The following is a 20,067-nucleotide window of genomic DNA, read 5'->3' as shown; positions in this document are numbered from 1 at the left end:
GGAGTGCAGTGAAGTGACACGATCATGGCTCACTGCAGTCTTGACTGCCTGAGCTCAAACGTTCCTTCCACTTCCTTCCTGAGTAGCTGGGACTACATGTGCCTGCCACTACACCCAGCTAATTTTTACTTTTTTTTTTTTTAAGAGATGGGGTCTTACTATGTTGTCCAGTCTGGTCACGAACACTCCTAGGCTCATGTGATCCTTCTGCCTTGGCCCCTCAGAGTGTTGGGATTCCAGCAGGCATGAGTCACTGTGCTTGGCCTCAGAAGCTTTAATAATATTCTGTTTTATGATTTCATTCACTATTGTTCATCTGCCTTGGTGCAAGCATAGAGGGATCAAAAGTTGGTTTTATCTAAGATTGGTATTTACTAGGAATATGCAACGAAAGGAAAGAAGACAAGAGAATTTAGGGTATTGGGAAACAATAATTTTTTTTTTCCAAGATGGAGTGTTGCTCTGTTACCCAGGCTGGAGTGCAGTGGCGTGATCTCTGATCACTGCAACCTCTGCTCACTGCAACCTCTGCCTCCCGGGTTCAAACAATTCTCCTAGCTCAACCTCTTGAGTAGCTGGGATTATAGGTGCCCACCACCACACCGGGCTAGTTTTTGTATTTTTAGTGGAGATGGGTTTTCACCATGTTGGTCAGGCTGGTCTCAAACTCCTGACCTCATGATCTGCCCTCCTTGGCCCCCCAAAGTGCTGAGATTACAGGTGTGAGCCACCAGGCCCGGCTGGGAAACAATAATTAAAATGAGAAGCCCCACTAGCTGAATAGGGTGGGAAGTGAAGAAAGTGGGAGGCGGGTGGCCAGAGAGAAAGTGGTGTGAAGATCTCAGTGTGTTTGAATAAGAAGTGTGATCGGAGTGGTCAAGGGAAAGGGTAGGCTGGGAGAACAGGATGTTGGAGGCAGACGGGAATGTTGGAATTAATTATTTCAGAGCTGGACCAGTTGCACATTGGCAAGGTCCAGTGTGTGGCCAGCCACTTGAGTAGATGGCTGAAGTGACATAAAATAAGTCATTGATCTGAGGCGTCTGGGTGAGGGATGGGTCTTCTTTTTGAGTGTTGAACATAGAAGGGTGAAGAGGAAGGCTTTTACATCAGGAGCCAGAGTCTTCAGTTTACATCCTGGTGGTGAGTAGATGATGATTATCTTATGGATGGGTTTAGGTTGGTACAGCTGATGACCTTGAGCCTCAGTGGAACAAGGGTTTTTATGAGGGAGTAAAGGAGGAACAGGTGGGAAGACAGTGGGGGGACGAAGCAGGTGGCCAGTCAGTATCCTGACCTGGATTGGGTGTGGGAAGATGAGCAGTACCTTTTTGAGAGGACAGTAGTGAGGCTTTGGGAGTTCCAGATGGCACATTGCTGGTGTTTGGAAGGAGAACAGGAGTGAAGGGTTGTACTATGGAGGTAAAGGAAGCACTAGTTATGAGAGTGAAGATGAAATATGGAAGGAGCTTATATCTTGGACAGTGATATAAGTGTGATTCTGGCATGGGTGTAGGGGCATTGCAGTGCAGTTGCGGCGTAGGAAGAGGCCTATTGTCTGTGATTTATGGTCTTCAGAGTGGATGGTAGCAACTGTGTGGAACAGCAGTTCAACTGCTTGGTCCAGTGAGGCCATGGGAGGTTACAGTGGACAGTGCCCAGTGCTAAAGTCTGGCAAGGAGGAGGAGTCGGGGTGGCTGCTGACCTTCCATCTCTGCCTTTCTTTCTAAGGCTCAAGGCCTCATGGCATCCCCACTGATGTTTAGCTTTGTAGGGTTGCTTTTTGTGGTTGATCTGGTTCTGACTTACAGACACACGAATCCAACTTTGGATCCTGACTGGATGATGATATTCTTGACTAAAAGAAGAAATGAAAGGGAAAGAAGGGACAGGGGTCCATGAAAACCCCAGGGTGAGATGCTCAGTAGGAGGGAGGTATGCGTAAATACAGATTTGGGAGCCATCTGCATATAGGCTTGAAGAAACCATAGTATTCATAGTATTGAAAAATTCTGTGGTATTGACAAAAGGAAAAGGGCAAAGGACTCAACTCTCTGGAAAATGCCCCCAGAGAAAAGGGCCAATTAAGATGATTGCATGAGATGATATATATTAAGACACTTTCTTGTATAAAGCATTTGAAATCTGTTTGATAGCTTATAAAGTCTTTTATCATATCTCAAAAATAGAGTCCTGAATAGTTTTTTTTTTTTTTTTTTTTTTTGAGTTGGAGTCTCGCTCTGTCGCCCAGGCTGGAGTGCAGTGGCGCAATCGTGGCCCACTGCAACCTCCACCTCCCGGGTTCAAGCGATTCTCCTACTTCAGCCTCCTGAGAAGCTGGAACTATAGGTGCACACCACCACACCTGGCTAATTTTTTGTATTTCTAGTAGAGACAGGGTTTCACCATGTTAGCCAGGATGGTCTCCATCTCCTGACATTGTGATCCACCCACTTTTGCCTCCCAGAGTGCTGGGATTACAGGTGTGAGACACTGTGCCCAGCCCCAGTTTATCTTCTTAATCATTAAAACTTTTTTTTTTTTTTTTTTGATGGGAGACTTCTTGGATTCTATAGGGTGTACCCCTCTGTCCTTAAAGTATACTGAACATAATTAGCCTTTTTTTGATGACTCAGGATAGTTGTTATTTACAACTGATATTTATAACCATGCCTGTGAGTTGTAACTCACAGGCTAGACATGGTGGCTCATGCCTGTAATCCTAGCACTTTGGGAGGCTGAAGTGAGCCGATCACTTGAGGCTAGGAGTTGGAGACCAGCCTGGCCAACATGGTAAAACCCCATATCTACTAAAAATATAAAAAATTAGCCCAGTGTGTTGGTGTGTGCCTGTAATCCCAGCTACTTGAGAGGCTGAGGCAGGAGAATCATTTGAACACGAGAGGCGGAGGTTGCAGTGACTCTAGATCCCACTGCACTCCAGCCCGGGAGGGGAGCAAGACTCCGTCTCAAAAAAAAAAAAAAAGGCTATTATCCTAATATAATTCCATGCAACCCTTCCAGGCTATTTGTACCGGTTCTACTCTGTCTCTTCCTCACTGAATCTAATTAGGCTCCCCCATCCCTCACCCAAATTTTCTGCTCCAGTCATTCTGCTTCCCAGACATGCTCTGTACTTTCTTTCCTCTCATAGTCGACCTGTCCTTTCTACCTGGTGAAATCCCACTCAACCTTCAATATACAACTCATATGACCATATCCTCTGGCAGACTTAATCATTCTCTTATGTTTTCCAGAGCATTTCATGCATCACATATGTCACATGATTTAAGAAATTACGGCCAGTCGAGGTGGTCACGCCTAGTAATCCCAGCAATTTGAGAGGCCAAGACAGGCAGATCACCTGAGGTCAGGAGTTCGAGACCAGCTTGGCCAACATGGTGAAACCACATGTTTTTGTTAAAAATCCAAAAATTAGCCAAGCATGGTGGCGCACACCTGTAATCCCAGCTACTTGGGAGGCTGAGGCCAGAGAACCTCTGGAACCTGGGAGGCAGAGGTTGCTGTGAGCCATGATCATGCCGCTGCACTCTAGCCTAAGTGACAAAGCAAGACTCTGCCTCAAAAAAAAAAAAAAAAAAAAAAAGAATTTGCTTTACATGTGTTCGTTACTGACCTTCCAATAAGCTGTGTTTCTCAAATTTTGGTACACATTAGAATTGTTTGGCTATAAGAAGTTAAATCCTCAAGAAAGTTTGATTCAGTATGTTTGGGGTTGAGCCTAATCTTCTGCATTTTTTACAACAAATACTTTTCCTTAATTCTGATGTGGGTTGTCCAAGGACCATAGTTTGAGACACCCGCAACCATTTAGTTAATGGATTCCTTCAGGGCAAGGGCCATGACTAATCCACTTTGTATTTTTAGAGCTTACCATGTAGATGATGCTAAATGAGTGTTTCCAGAATGATAGAGTTTACCCGGGAAGGCCTTTTGGCATGTAATTTTAAAGTTGAGACTCAAGTTGTTGCAGAACCTTAAGAAGTTTATCTTTCAAAGGTATAAAAAATAGCAAGACAACATTTCCCAGGTGGTTTCCAAAATATTCCTGCTGGGGCATGCTTTGTGGGAAAGGGTTTGTTTGGTGGTCAGATACTTTCAGAAGCTGTCTGTTGGATCTGCGCCTTCACCCTTCTCAAGACGCACTAGCAGATTGAAGCTTCTGAGATGTTCTTCAGGAAAGAAACCCTTTTAATCTTGGATATTTAAAACGTTTTGACTAAGCATTTTCCCTATCCTTTTTCCCCAGATAGGGCCTTTTTAGAACCTGCAGAATTAACGTCCTGAGGTATTTTTTTTTGGAAACTGCTCTCATAACCAAAAGTAAAACAGTAGGAATTAACACTTTATGTGTGATGGTGACCCACACTTGGAGAGGCCACTCTGGGAAGTTATAAGAAAAGAGATAAAGGATTAGTAGGCAATACTAAGGGAAAGACATTTTTCTATGGTAGGCTCTATGTTTGTATTTTGATATAATTGCTCTAAATCGTCCTGGTCAGTTATAAGTATTAAAATGCCTGTGGTAGAGACGGTAGCAGATGGCTTGAGCATGGAAGGACTGGATTCAGGTAATGGCTACTCGAATGCAAAAGGCAGTATGAAGTCAATAACAGTAGATGAAGCTCTGTAGGATCTGGTAACTAATTAAATCTGTAAGAACAATTTGGATGTTTTAATTCAAAGATCTAAGTGGACTGTATACTTTTTGGATATATAGTTAGACTAAGGTGAAAAAAACACATTGTATTATTGACAGCTGAGAAGATGTGTAACGGAGTGGTTCCTATAAGTAAGTTTTTAAATTTAAATTTTGTTAATTTTATTTATATTTTATATTTTCTCTTTAACAGGATAAAATTTATTATATCTAGAAAGAGTCCATATAGAAATCATGAGCTTAAATTGAATTTGTACACAAACTTCAAATCACATCAGAAGCTTTTCCTGGAAAAATTAGATCCCCTTCTTTCAATAATTGAGGCTTTCTGATAAACATCAGAAACGACTTAGGGCTAACAAAGAAAGACACATTTTTATATTATACATTTAATTTAGACTGGGCAAGTTCTTTCACACTACTTCATAGTATAAAGCAGGTTTATTAGGCCTTAAGAATCATAGAATATTTATACTTTTCATGTAAAATAGAAAACCTAATTTTACCAGTCATTCATGTTAAATAGCAAGCTTAAGGTAATTATCAGGAAGACTTTATTATTGCAAGTTTTTTTAAGTTTTAAAATAAGCTAGTTCTCACAAGACATTTTGCAGTGTTCCCTTGGTAATATTCCTACACAGTGAGGAGAAGAGATAAGTTTAGAGAGTCAGGACTCTACTATTGAACCTGTTTCTTGAAGAAGAAGAAAACAGTACAATTGGATGTCAGAAGTGGTTATTAGAAAGCTGGGTAAAAACAGTACAGGTTGAGTATACCTTATCTGAAATGCTTGGGACCAGAAGTGTTTCAGAATTTGGATTTTTTGGGGTTTTGGAATATTTGCATATACATGTGAAGTACCTTGGGGATGAGACCCAGGTCTATAAATGAGATTCATTTATGTTTCACATGCACCTTATATACATAGTATGAAGGTAATTTTATACAATATTTTTAAAGATTTTGTGCAGGATACAAAGTTTTGACCCATAACATGAGGTCACATGTAGAATTTTCCATTTGTGGCATCATGTAAATGCTCAGAAAGTTTCAGAATTTGGAGTATTTCAGATTTTGGATTTTTGGATTAGGGATATTCAACTTGTATTTCCAAATACTTAAGATAGGGCTTAATTTGTCTTCCTTTTTATTGTCTTTTCAGACAAATGACCATGGAAACAGTTGAATCCCAGCATGATGGAAGTGTAACAGCCTCTTTGACAGAGAGCAAGTCTGCTCATATGCAGACTCAGACTGGCCAAAATTCAATCCCTGCTTTAGCTCAGGTAGGCAATAGGCAGGCAACTGTTGAAAGTTAAAATATATGGAAATGAGAAGTAGGTGCAGGTTCTGTTTGCTTGCCATTGATCTTAAATTGTCCATGTTCCCTGGTTATCAGCCATTCTTGCTGATTTGACTGTGAAGAAAAGATAACGTCTTCTAATCAGCCCTGCATTTTAACAGATGTTTGGCAGTGCCCCATGTCCATTGCCACCACCACTATGGAAGGAAAAACAGAAACCCTTCCTGAATGTGTAATCCTCAAAGTATGATTTGAGAGGGTTGCTAATTCCAAATTGATACAGTTCTGATGTCCTTAGCTGTTAAGATGACAGAAATCTTACATTTGCCCAGTATGTATTTGGCTTGATCAGTACTTTCTTTTCAGTTAGGTCTGGAACTTTGAATTGGTTTCATTCAGAGAGCACCAGTATCACTTAGTACCTGTTTCCAGATCCCAAAATTTATTTCTGAGATATCTATAAAAAATATGTAGTAAAAACAAACACCAACCCATATTTGTTAATTCATCAACTATTTACTGAACGTCTGCTGTGTCTAATTATTCCAGATGCATGGGGATATTGGTTTCTGGCCTTAAATATCTCATGGTTTAGTGGGGTAGAAAGATATTTTAGCAGTAATTCCAGAGCAGGGTAAGAAGTGCTGTAAAATACTACGCACAAAATGAATAAGGCCTACAGAAGAGGGAGCAGCCAGCTGACTAGGAGTACTTTACAGGTCCGGACACAAAGGATGAGTAGGAGTCTGCCAGGTTGATAAGGTGAGGAAGCGTATTCCAGGCAGAGGGAAGAGTGTGCACAGAGGCACAAAGCCAGAACATGGGATGTTCAGGGAACTACAGGTATTGAGTTTAACTGGAGCCAAGTGTCTGGGCTGGTCAGTGCAGCTGGTAAAGGTGAGCCGAGGACTGTATACACTTTAGGGTTTAGAAATGTATTCTAAATAGTCCTGAAATATTTTCAGATGCCCACCATGTTTCAGCACTAGTAGCCATGTGGACGTGGGATTGGAAGTCAGTGAGTTGGCAGTGAAGACACCATCAGGGTGCCTGGTGACATCAAGGTAGTGTGAGATACAGAGCAGTGGCGAGACCTTTGTGATACCTTAAAGGGAGAATGAAAAGGACCTGGTGGCTGACTGGAAGGCTTGGGGAAACACCAGGCACTCCTTGGGTTGTATTAGGCCAGACTGGTGTGAGAGCTCTCCTTTCCCATGCACCCAGCCTGCTTTTCTTTCCTTTTTAAAGATGCCAACACCCACTTATTCCCTGGAGGTTTTCTGCAAGTATTCTGTAGAGCGCGCACGCGCGCGCTCACACACACACACACACACACGTTTAAAAAAAATGCATGTTCATTGTAGATGATAAATATTAAAAGGAAGAATACAAAAACTATCCATAGATTTAATCATTGTTAACATTTTGGTATAGCTCCTTTAGTCTTTTTGTCTGTGTGAATAGAATAGAAAGTATATGCTTTTTTTCATGATTTTGGGATTTTCCAGAATTTTTAGAGCTGTGATTTTTGGTCAGTAATTCTGCCCTTCTTTGCTGAAGTTGTGGTTGAAAGCACTTGTGTTTTTTGTAAAGACAAGGTCTCACTCTATTACCCAGGCTGGTCTCAAACTCTTGTGCTCAAGCCGTCCTTGCACCTCAGCCTCCCAAAGTGCTGGGATTACAGATATGAGCTGCTTGTGCCCAACCTGAAAGTTCTTTCTGCCTCCACTTCCCTCTAGTTAGGTCCTAGCTCACTTCTACAGATGCCCTTTGCCCCAGAATTCTGGGGCTGCAGTCAAAGCAATAGATCCCCATTATGTAAATATGATAATTTGCAATTCTGAGGAGCTTCAGGCTAGGTGACAGCCAGCTCTGTGAGCCTCAGTCAGAAATTACCAACAGGTGGCCTCCAGCCTGGGTGACAGAGAGACCCTGTCTCAAAAAAAAAAAAAAAGAAGTTGCCAACAGGTCAAGTAATACGGAGTCTGAAAAGTAGCTTTAGGTTTCTGAGGGCTTGGAATTGAATAGGAGTCCAGTGGGCAGAAACTAGGTTTTAGTAGGTTAGATTATAAACAGGAGGGGAAGAGTACAGACTCTTTTAAGAATTTTTTTTTTTTTTTTTTTTTTTTTTTTTTTTTTTGAGACGGAGTTTCGCTGTTGTTGCCCAGACTGGAGTGCAATGGCACGATCTCGGCTCACCGCAACCTCTGCCTCCTGGGTTCAAGCAATTCTCCTGCCTCAGCCTCCCCAGTAGCTGGGATTACAGGCACGCACCATCATGCCCAGCTAATTTTTTGTATTTTTAGTAGAGACGGGGTTTCACCATGTTGACCAGGATGGTCTCGATCTCTTGACCTCGTGATCCACCCGCCTTGGCCTCCCAAAGTGCTGGGATTATGGGCGTGAGCCACTGCGCCCGGCCCTCTTTTAAGAAATTTGTCTTGAAATAATAGAGAAAGATAGGTTTATGAGACAAAGGGGTGAGAACTGGGATGTGGGAAATTTGGGAATGTTTTGAGTAAAATGGAAGGGGAAGATAGAGACTTGTGAGAAGGCTGAATCAAAGAACTAGAAACGCCTGTAGTTTATGTTTGTAATGTTTCTTTAAAAATCTCAAATAATGTTGTATGTTGATGTTCTATGCTAATAAATATTGATAGTTATTAAATCTGGATAGTAAATTCATGGAGTTTTGCTATTTTTCTATTTTCTATATATTTGAAGTATTTGTTTTGTTTTGTTTGTTTGTCTGAGACTGAGTCTTACTCTGTCACCCAGGCTGGAGTGCAGTGGTGCAACCTCCTCTCACTGCAACCTTCGCCTCCTGGGTTCAAGCGATTCTCATGCCTCAGTCTCCTGAGTAGCTGAGATTATAGGCATCTGCCACCACACCCAACTGATTTTTGTATTTTGAGTAGAGACAGGGTTATGCTATATGGGTCAGGCTGGTTTTGAACTCCTTGGTCTCCCAAAGTGCTGAAATTACAGGCGTGAGCCACCGTACCTGGCCTGTTTGAAGTATTTGATCAAACAGTAAACTATGGTTTTTATCTTTCACATGCTAGAAATGCAGAGTGATTAAGAAGTAATCTGTATGCGGACTCATGGATTATTTTAGCTAACTAAGGCTTATCCTCCATGCCATTCGTGGATCATGATGCTTTGAAGAATTACAACACAATCCTTAGCAGACAGAATTTCTGAGCATAATTACTCATTTAAGTCCTTGTGATACCAGAAGCTGTTCGTTTATGAATACGTGTTACCATCGTACAGTATTAAATATCTTACAAAGAGTAGGAAATCATGCTGAACTCTGTTAACCCTGTGATGTATGCCAAAAGTGACTGACTCTTCTGAATTCCTGATGGCTTCATATTTACTTGCCACTTGTCTCATTTTTCTTTAAACTTGAGGATTGTAAATTTCCATATGTTTTACGTTTAAATTTAGTTATATATAAAGAGGAATTTATGACACTCACCTTCCTTGTTATATGATCAGATTATCAGTAAACAGTGTGGGAACAAAAGGCGTGAGCAAATTTAGTGGGTTTGATTTTCTGCATCTAATATCATTTGATACTAGTTGTTTTGACTGCCCTGGCCTTTCTAGTGCTTCTGCTAATCATGAATATACTCTGAAAATAATCAGAGACATAACAGCTGTTGAGCTTGGTCTTGTTCTCAGGGGTTCTGCTGATAGATTGAGGGGAGGTACAGGTATTCAGGGGAGACTGGAGTTTTGCTTTTCTGTTTTATAACTTTTTAGTAATAAATTGAGCCTTTCTCTCCTCTTTGAAAATAAAATCATGGTAGTGTAATGTCAAAAAGTTGGAAGCAGGAGTTGCCATTAACAAATCCTGGTATGGCAAAGAATTGGAGGTTAAATGTTGTCTTGGGTTTCTTCTTGTCTAAATTATTTTTGTGCTGATTTATTTTTAATGGAAGCTGGCATCTTATTTATTAAGTATGTGTGTTGATATATAGGACTGGATCCACTGAATCCTGGTAAAATTGTTGATAATAAATTGGAAGTCTATTTTAAAAAACCTGGCCAGGGGGAAATGTTTTCCAGAAATCAAAATGGCAAAAAGCAAAATACTGTATGTATAATACAAGTAGTTTTAAAATAGTGACACTTATATAATCTAGAAATAATATGGTTTTTAAATGGGTAATGGGAAGTTAAAACCTATTTTTGTTGTGAGAAACTTCTAACATATATGAGTAGAATAATCATTCCACATATATATAAAGTTAATAATTATTAAGATTTGGCCGGGCGTAGTGGCTCACGCCTGTAATCCAAGCACTTTGGAGGCCAAGGCGAGCGGATCACCTGAGGTCGGGAGTTCAAGACCAGCCTGACCAGCATGGTGAAACCCTGTCTTTAAAAATAAAATGTGTAAAAAAAAAAAAAAAATTATTATTAAGATTTTACTAGGCCAGGCATGTGGCTCACACCTTTAATCCCAGCACTTTAGGAGAGGTTGAGGCAAAAGGATTGCTTGAGCCCAGGAGTTCAAGGCTGCAGTACACTATGATCAGGCCTGTGAATAGCCCCTGATAACATAGTGAGACCCTGTTTAAAAAAAAAAAAGATTTTATAGCACTTGCCTCATCTGTCTTCTTTTTTTCTTGCTGTCGCTGAAGTATTTTAAGCAGCCCTGCAGATCTCAGACATCATGTCATTTTACTCCTACTTACTTCTGGGTATGCAACTCTTAAAAAATTATGGACATTTTCTTATATAACAAAATGTCACTATACCTAGTTAAGTCAAGTATAATTAATATGTAGTCCATATTCATTTCACAAATGTATGATCTACTCTGAAGGCAACAGAGTGGATACCTTGAACTTTTCTTGTTCCCAGACTCTTGGGTATTGGTAACACTGCCATGAAATCTAGGTGGGTGAGGTCATTCAGATGGAGCCAGTGGAAAAGATGTACCTTAAAACTGACTTTCTGAAGCGTAATTCCCCATAGCTGCTGATGAAGCCTGGAGTCCTCGACTCTGCAAGCTAAATAACTCTTCTTTATAAATGACCACTTCTCAAGGTTTCAGCAAAAATAGAAGGGAAAGATGAAAGGAGCAGCATCACAGGAGTCAAAGGGGTGGAAGGAAACTCTGGAGATTGTCAAGGTCAGCATACTGCCTCGAGAGAATTAGTTCTCATATAAAACTTAACCTCTCCAAGGACCTCTGTATTTCTGGAAACAGGGAGACGCTAGGGAGGCAGAGGAAGCCACTAGGGAATGTTGTTCAGAGATTATACTCTCCTGATCTCTTTTCTCATCCTTTCCATTCTAAATGTACACTGTGTAAGGAGTCTCGCAGAATAAAGCAGCTCTGGCATGCAGTGGGAGGTTGAAGTAGGAATGATTTAACAAGGTATACTTGGAAGTGTTGTCATGTATCAGTTGTAAATTTTCTTTTTTAATCTGGTGGAAAATTGGAATGGCATTTCTCATCGTTTTGGCTAGCTATGTCAAAAATCCATCTTCTTGGTCCCAGATGGGCCTAGGAAGGATGTAGATGGCAATCAGAAAACAGACAATAAATGAACTAATAGAAAACCTCAAGCAATACTTTCTCTTGTTAATATGTCAGCAACCTCATATTTATGTATCAGAGATGATCTGCATTATGTTAGGTTGATTTTATATAATTTCAGCTAAGTAGATCTAGTTTAAGGTCAGTCTTTTATTGAATCTTGTGTTTTTAGCTTCAGTATATTAATTCCCTTAGCTGAGGGACTCTCACTGAAGCAGAAGAATGTTCCTGTTAAGATTTTGAAATAAACATTTCTGGTTTTTTTCCTCTGTTGCTCCTTATTTTTGTGTATTTTGTCCCCTGGCTGTTTTTCATTGTTCATATTTTTGTCTTTTATACAAAACATTTGTATTCTGTTAGAATTATCTATAAAAATGAACAAAGGTTGGAAGAAAACGTACGAGTGAATTTTTTTTAAGTAAATGCTAAATCTGTATTATGTAATATTCCTTAGTCAACCAATTCAGAAAAACCCACTGCGTTGAAATGTAACTCATTGTTGAAGGTAATTCGAGGTTCCAGAGGGCAAAAGAAAAAGCAACTGATGAACTGTTAATATTAGTAACCAACTTTTTTCAGCTTCAACAAGAATTTGTTATATATCTGTACTCACATTTTGATAATTTTGTATGTAATAGTATATTTCTTTAAAGGTTAGTTTTTGGCTTTAGAATACACTTTTATGTTTTAATCCCAGTCAGTGTATTAAAGGTGATACTATTTTGCTTTAAATAAATTTTGATGTTTCAGAGCTAATTTCAGGAAGTATAAAGCAGTCAGAGTTAAATTGCAGAAAAAGATTTTGTTTAAACTTGCAATAAAAATGCATACAAATTTATTTCAGTGTTTGAGAGATTGTTAAAGATTTTTCTGTAATTTATAATTTTCTATGAGGTTTGGATACTCACAGAAAATGTTCAGGTTCCTCTTCTTAGTAATGGGTAGTTTGTCACTAGCAGTAATGAACAAGATAACTAAGTATAAACACAGTTATCCCTTTTGCCTTTTTCTCTATTATTTTCTTTAGTAAAAGAGTAAGCTGAGAGGACAGAAAAATGGCGAGTCATTGTTTAATGGGTATAGAGTTTCAGATTTACAAGATGAAAAAGTTCTGGAGACCTGATTAACAATAATGTGAATGAATATACTTAGCACTACAAACTACACTTAAATGGTGAATTTTATGTGTCTTTTACCACAATAAAAGATAATGAATAACAAAAAAAAATAGGCTAGACATTGAAATTTGAAAAAAGAAACATTAATTTTATAATTTGTTTTTTGAGTAAGACTTAGGGATTCTTTTTTTTTTTTGGAAATAGAGTCTCACTCTGTCACCCATGCTGAAGTGCAGTGGCATGATCGTGGCTCACTGCAGCCTCAGTCTCCTGGAATAGCTAGGACTACATGTGTGTACCAACATAACCTGGCTAACTTTTAAATTTTTTGTAGAGGTAAGGTCTCACTGTCTCACTCAAGCTGGTCTCAAATTCCTGGCTTCAAGTGATCCTCCCTCCTCAGCCTCCCAGAGCATTGGCATTACAGGCGTGAGACACTACGTTTAGCCAGAGATTATTTTCTTTCCCTTATTTTATTGTTATAACCTTTGTAAATCCCAGACTATTAAGAATTATATTTGGAAAACAAAGGCTTTAGAAAATTTCTCCTTCATTGAATCTTTATAGTGCTCTCCACGAATGAGGATTTTTGTAGCCCTGTCAGAGATAAAACTGTAGTGGTTTTCTTAAAAGGTATAGGGGAGAAAAACCTGGTTATGGTATTGAATGTATTAGGTAGAGACAACATTAGATGAAGATGTTGTCTTTAAACAGGTTTCATTCAGAAGTAGACCTCTATTTTGGCAGAGAATAATTATTCTCCTTTAAAACAATGTATGTAAAGATGCAACAACAACAACAAAAACTACTGGCCAATATCCGTGATGAACACAGTTATAAAAAATCCTTAACAAAATACTAGCAAACCAAATTCAACACATTTTAAAAAGATTATTAACAGTGATCAAGTACAGTTCATCCCAGGGATGCAAGGATGGTTCAATATATGCAAATCAGTAAACCTGATAAATCACATCAACAGAATGAAAGCAAAAGATCATATAATCATCTCAATACATGCATAAAAAGCATTTGAAAAATCCCACATTTCTTCAATTAAAAACTCTCAACAAATTACATATAGAAGGGATGTACCTCAACGCAACAAAGACCATATATGACACACCCACAACTAACATCATGCTGAATAGGGAAAGGTTGAAAGCTTTTTCTCTAAGATCTGGAATAAGGTAAGTATACCAGGCCAGGTATGGTGGCTCACACCTGTAATCCCAGCACTTTTGGAGGCTGAGCAGGTGGATCACTTGAGACCAGCCTGGGCAACACAGTGAAACCCTGACTCTACCAGAAAATATACAAATATTAGCTGGGTGTCGGGGAACTAACCTGTAAGTCCCAGCTACTTGGGAGCCTTAGGTAGGAGGATGGCTTGAGCCTGGGAGGCACAGGTTGCAGTGAGCTAAGATCACACCCTGCACTGCAGCCTGGGTGGCAGAGCCAGACCCTGTCTCAAAAAAAAGAGACATGGATGTGCATTTTTGCCACTTCTATTCAGCATTGTACTGAAAGTCCTAGCCAGAGCAATTAGGCAAAAGAAAAGGCAACAGAATTGAAAAGGAAGAAGTCAACTTGTCCCTGTTCGTAGATGACATGATCTTACATATAGAAAACCGTAAGAAAAAGGAACAAAAAAATAGAAAACCTTAAAGATGCCACCAAAAAAACTCTGCTATATCTAATAAATGAACTCAGTAAAGTTGCAGGATGTGAAATCGACTTACAAAAATCAATGTTTTTTTATATACTCATAAGTGAACTACCTGGAAAAAAAATCAAGAAAAGAACTGTTTACAATAGCTATAAAAATACTTAGAAATAAATATAAGCAAGGAGGTAAAAGATCTCTACATTAAAAACTGTAGAAAACACTGATGAGAGAAATTGAAGGAGACACAAATAAATGTTCATGGATTGGAGGAACTAATATTGTTAAAATGTCCATACTACCCAAAGTGGTCTACAGATTCAATGCAATCCCTATCAGAAATATCAATGACATTCTTCACAAAGATAGGGAAAAACAATCCCCAGATTTATACCGAACCACAGAAGACCACAAATAGCCAAAGCAATCTTGAACCAAAAGAGCAAAGCTGGAACCACTGCCACGGCCAGTTTGTTGCAGGGGATCCTGCAGCTGCTACAGACCGAGAAGTGGGCTGTCCAGAAGGTTTTTGGGGCCTACAGGCAGAGAGGAACTAGAGGTTGAGGCAGGCCAAAGAAGTAGTTCAGGCTGAAATTGAACAGTGCCGCCTGCAGTGGGGAAAAAAAAAAAAAAAGTTTAAGGCCAATGAAGCTGCAGCACTGAAGTGGAGAAGGAGGCCCAGGAGAAAAGATGATGATCCTTCAGACCTCCTTCTGGCAGAACAAGGATAAAGTCTTGGATAACCTCTTGGCGTTTGTCTGCAACATCAGCCAGAATCTATAAAAAACCACTGCATAAATGGGTAGGAGAAGAAAGTAGCACCTGTTCTATGAATTGTCATTTTAGATGCTCTCATGGAATATGACGCTTCAACATACCTTGAGTTATATTCTTATGGAAAGGCATTAAATTATTTCTGTATGTTATGTAATAGGTCCCTCCACTTTTTGGAGAGTAGCAAATATAGTTTGTTTTTTACAGACTTAGAACTTACCTAAAGATTTCATGTTTCTTAGAAACTTAATTGGTATATGTTGTCTATTTTCCTATGCCTTTTGACTCAAGCTACTTATATCAGTGCTGACATTTTCTTTCTTAGATCTAATTAAACAAAATCAATTTTTTTGAAGAAAGAAATGAATGAATTTTTTTTTTCCCTAATGCATTCTTGAATTTGTCAGGGGCTTTATCTATGAAAAAAGTAGTAGTAATTTGTGTGAAGCGACAGTCAGCCTTAATCTATTCCTGCTAATGATTAGAATAACAATATTGATATAATTGTTTGGGCTGCTTTTCATTTCTCTTAATCATATTTACTAGATGATAGAACTTAAGAACTTGTTATTTATTATTACTTGATGTACCGATAATCATTTGAAAGTCAAGACTTTTTATTATGCAGAAGCAAAAAAAGAACAAAGCTGAAGGCATCACACTACTTGACTTCAAAATATACTACAAAGCTATAGTAATTAAAACTGCATGGTACCAGGATAAAAACAGACACATAGATAAATGGAACACAATAGAAAGTCCAGAAATAAAACCATGCATTTACTTAAAGCCATTCAACAAAGATGGTAGAACCACACAATGGGGAAAGGGCAGTTTCTTTAATAAATGATGTTGGGAAAAGTAGATACTCACATGCAGAAGAATGAAATTAGGCCCTTGTCTCTCACTATAAACAAAAATAAACTCAAAATGGATTAAATGTAAGACCAAGACTCTGAAACTACTACAAGGAAACAGGAAACTCCTTGACATTATTCTGGCCCATGAGTTTTTTGATATGACCTCAAAAGCACAGGCAACAAAAGCAAAAATGGACAAACAGTATTAAGTCAAACTATAAAGCTTCCTTACAGCAAAGGAAACATTGAACACAGGGAAGAGGCAACCTACAGAATGGGAGAAAATATTTGCAAAGTATACATCTGATAAGAGGTTAATATCCAAAACACAGGACTCCAACAACTCAATAGTAAGAAAACAATCTCATGTTTTAAAAATGTGCAAAGGACCTGAATAGACTTTTCTCAAAATAAGACTTAAAAATTGCCAACAAGTGCAGTCATTCATCACTGAACACCAGGCATACATTTTGAGAAATGTGTCGTTAGGTGATTTCATCTTTTTTTCCCCTTATGATCCAACAGAACCAATGGTATGGTGATTTCATCTCTATACAAACGTCTAGAATGTACTTACACAAACCTAGATGGGGTAGCTCACTACATGCCTAAGCTATGGTACAGCTTATTTCTGGGCTGCAAACCCGTACAGCATACGATTGTACTGAATAGGCAACTGGAGCAAACTAATTATTATTTGTGTATCTAAACATGTCTAAACATAGGGAAGGTACAGTAAAAATATAGTATCAAAGATAAAAATGACACATCTGTATAGGGCACGTAACCATAGTGAAGCTTGCAGACCTGGATGTTGTCCTGGGTGTGCAGTGAGTGGGCAGTGAGGGAACATGAAGGCCTAGGACATTATTGTACACTACTGTAGACTATCTTTTTAATGGAGCTTTGCTCTTATGCCCAGGCTGGAGTACAGTGACACAATCAGAGTTCACTGCAGCTTCGAACTGGGCTCAAGTCATCTTCCTGCCGCAGCCTCAAGTAACCGGGACTAGGGGGTTACCACCATGTGTGGCTAATTCATTTTATTTTTATTGTTGTAGACTTTTGATAAACACTGTACACTTAGGTTACACCAAATTCCTAAAACGTCATTTCTTCAATAATAAATGAACTGTAACTTACTGTAAATCTTTTACTTTTTGACTTTTGTAATAACATTTAGCTTTAAATGTAAACACATACAGCTGCATAAAAATGTTTTCATTTTATGCTTATTCTATAAACCTTTTCTGTGTTTGAAATTTTTTATTTTTTACTTTTAAACTTTTTTGTTAAAAACTGAGACATGAACACACATTGGCCCAGGCCTGTATAGTGTCAGGATCGTAGGGTCATCCATTTTCCTGACTTCCACTGTCACATCCTGTCCCGTTGGAAGGTGTTCAGGGAAAGAACACTCATGGAGCTGTCATCTCTTATGATAACAGTGCCTTCTTCTGGATCCTTCCTGAAAGACCTGCCTGAGGCTGTTTTACAGTTAACTTTTTTAATAACTTGAAGTAAAATAATGAAAAGTATAGTAAATACGTAAACCAGTAACAGTCATTTATTAAGCATATGTACTGTACTTAATTGCATGTGCTATGCTTTTATCTAATTAATCATTTATGAGACTGGGTCTCGCTCTGTTGCCCAGGCTGGTGTGTGGTGATGCAATTTTGGCTTACTGCAACCTCTCTTCCTGAGTTTAAGCTCTTCCCGTGCCTCAACTTCCTGAGTATGGGATTACAGGTGTGTACCACCACACCTGCCTAATTTTTGTATTTTTAGTAGATACGGGGTTTCACCCATATTGGCCAGGCTGGGCTCAAACTCCTGACCCCAGGTGATCCACAAGCCTTGGCCTCCCAAAGTGCTGGGATTACAGGCGTGAGCTACCTCGCCTGGCCCTGTGCTATGCCTTTATGTAACTGACAAGTGCAGTAGGTTTCTTTACATAAGTATCACCACAGATACATAATCCATTACACAATGATGACTAAGATGTCAATAGGCAATAAGAATTTTTCAGCTCCATTGTAACCCCCTGAGACCATGGGCATGTATGTGGTCTATAATTGACTGAAATGTTATGCAGTGCATGACCATATGAAAAAATGTTGGCTGGGTGTGGTGGCTCATGCGTGCAATCCCAGCACTGTGGGAGGCCGAGACTTGTGGATCACCTGGGGTCTGGAGCTTGAGACCAGCCTGGCCAACATGGGTAAAACCCTGTCTCTACTAAAAATACAAAAATCAGCTGGGTGTGGTATCAGGCACCTGTAATACCAGCTACTCAGGAGGCCGAGGCAGGAGAATTGCTGGAATCTGGGAGGTGGACATTGCAGTGAGCCAAGATGGTGCCACTGCACTCCAGCCTGGGTGACAGAGTGTTTGGCTCTGTCTTAAAAAAGAAAAAAAGTAGCTGGGCGTGGTGGTGTGCACCTGTAATCCCAGCTATTCAGGAGGCTGAGGCAGGAGAATCGCTTGAACCTGGGAGGCGGAAGTTGCCGCGAGTCAAGATTGCACCACTGCACTCCAGCCTGGGCAACAGAGTGAGACTGTGTTTCAAAAAAAAAGAAAATGCTCAACATCATTAATCATCAGAAATTGCAAATCAAAACTACAGTGAGATACCACCTTACTCCTTTAGGCTGGTTATTATCAAAATGACAAAAGATAGCAGGTGTTGGCAAGAATATGAAGAAAAGGGAACACTTAGATACTGATGGCAGGAATGTAAATTAGTATAGCCATTATAGAAAACAGTATGGAGATTCCTCCAAATATTAAACATAGAAGCACCAGATGATCCAGCAATTTCACTACTGGGTATCTACCCAAAGGAAATGAAAGCAGTGTGTGGAAGATGTATCTGCACTTCATGTTTATTCAGCACTATTCACAATGGCCAGGGTGTGGAATCAGCCTAAGTGGTCATCAGTGGATGAATGGGTGAAGCAAGTGTGGTATGTTTACACAATGGAATACTATTCAACCACAAGAAAGAATGAAATTGTGTCATTTGCAGCAAGATGGAGGCACCTGGATGACATTCTGTTAAGTGAATAAGCCAGGCCCAGAAAGACAAATATTGCATGATCTCACTCATGTGGGAAGTCTAATAAGTTCTCACAGAAGTAGAGAGTAGAATGGTGGTTAGCAGAGGTGGGGGTGCTTAGGCAGTGGGAGGATGGGGAAATGTTGGTCCAAGGATACGTAATTACAGTTAGGAGGAATGAGTTCAAGAGATCTACCATACAGCATGGTGACTATAGTTAAGGACAACGTATTGTTGAAAAATGCAGAGATAGTTGAATGTTAATAATGTTCTCACCACAGAAACAACTATGTGAGGTAATGCAGTTGTTAATTAGCTAGATTTAACCATTTCACAGTGTATATATACTCCAAAATATCATGTCATATGTGATAAATGCAATTTTATCTGTCAGTTCAAAACATAAGAACATTTGAAAGGTACGTCTCCAACCTCCACATATTCCTTGCCTGGTCTTTCTCTCCTGCTTGTCTCTCTGCCTATCAGTATGAGATGCCCCTCTTTAGGAAGCTCTTCTCATCCTTTACAAAGAAGGAGTCCGGAATCTAAAATCATAAACAGGCTGCTTTGGGCAGTACGGAAGCCTGGGCTTCTCAGAGGCCACAGGAGAGGCTAGTTGTAGTAAATTTGGTTGAAAAAGCAGGAATTATTTTTAACTTTTTCTAACTACCTGTTCTCAGTTTGCCCAGTTGGGAGATTAAACTCTCTTAGGGCACCAACAAACCATGGCCACCAGGAAGTAAAATCAAATACAAAATAGTGATTAATGGGCAGGGAGCAGTGGCTCATGCCTGTAATCCCAGCAGTTTGGGAGGCTAAGTCAGGAGGATTGCTTGAGCCCAGAAGTTCACCACCAGCCTGGGCAACAAAGTAAGACTCCATCTCTACAAAAAAAAATTAGCCAGGCATGGTGGAACTTGCCTGTAGTACTGTCCACTCAGGAGGCTAAGGTGGGAGGATCTCTTGAGCCCTGGAAGTTGATTGAAGCTTCAGTGATTCATGATCATGCCATTGTACTCCAGCCTGGGTGACTAAGCAGGACCC

At 39.6% G+C, this 20,067-nt stretch overlaps 1 protein-coding gene across 22 annotated transcripts in view; it reads left to right on the top strand.

Annotated features, from left to right (window-relative positions):
* The window catches only part of CREM (cAMP responsive element modulator), an 82,570-nt gene that overhangs the window by 13,134 nt on the left and 49,369 nt on the right, over positions 1-20,067 (top strand). For 15 of the 22 annotated variants that reach the window (XM_032259748.1, XM_032259742.1, XM_032259766.1 and 12 more), the window contains one exon: positions 5,844-5,967. The exons of the other annotated variants lie outside the window; for them this stretch is intronic. In XM_032259748.1, coding sequence (XP_032115639.1) covers positions 5,848-5,967 — 120 coding nt within the window. In that variant the 5' untranslated portion in view covers positions 5,844-5,847. The remainder of the gene's footprint in view (positions 1-5,843; positions 5,968-20,067) is intronic. 22 annotated transcript variants of the gene reach the window in all.

Source organism: Sapajus apella, unplaced genomic scaffold, assembly GCF_009761245.1.
Source record: "Sapajus apella isolate SASKATOON/1434 unplaced genomic scaffold, GSC_monkey_1.0 scaffold111, whole genome shotgun sequence".
Classification (NCBI taxonomy): domain Eukaryota; kingdom Metazoa; phylum Chordata; class Mammalia; order Primates; family Cebidae; genus Sapajus; species Sapajus apella.
The sequence above is the reverse complement of the archived record's forward strand: the minus strand, read 5'-3'. Positions and strand labels throughout refer to the sequence as shown.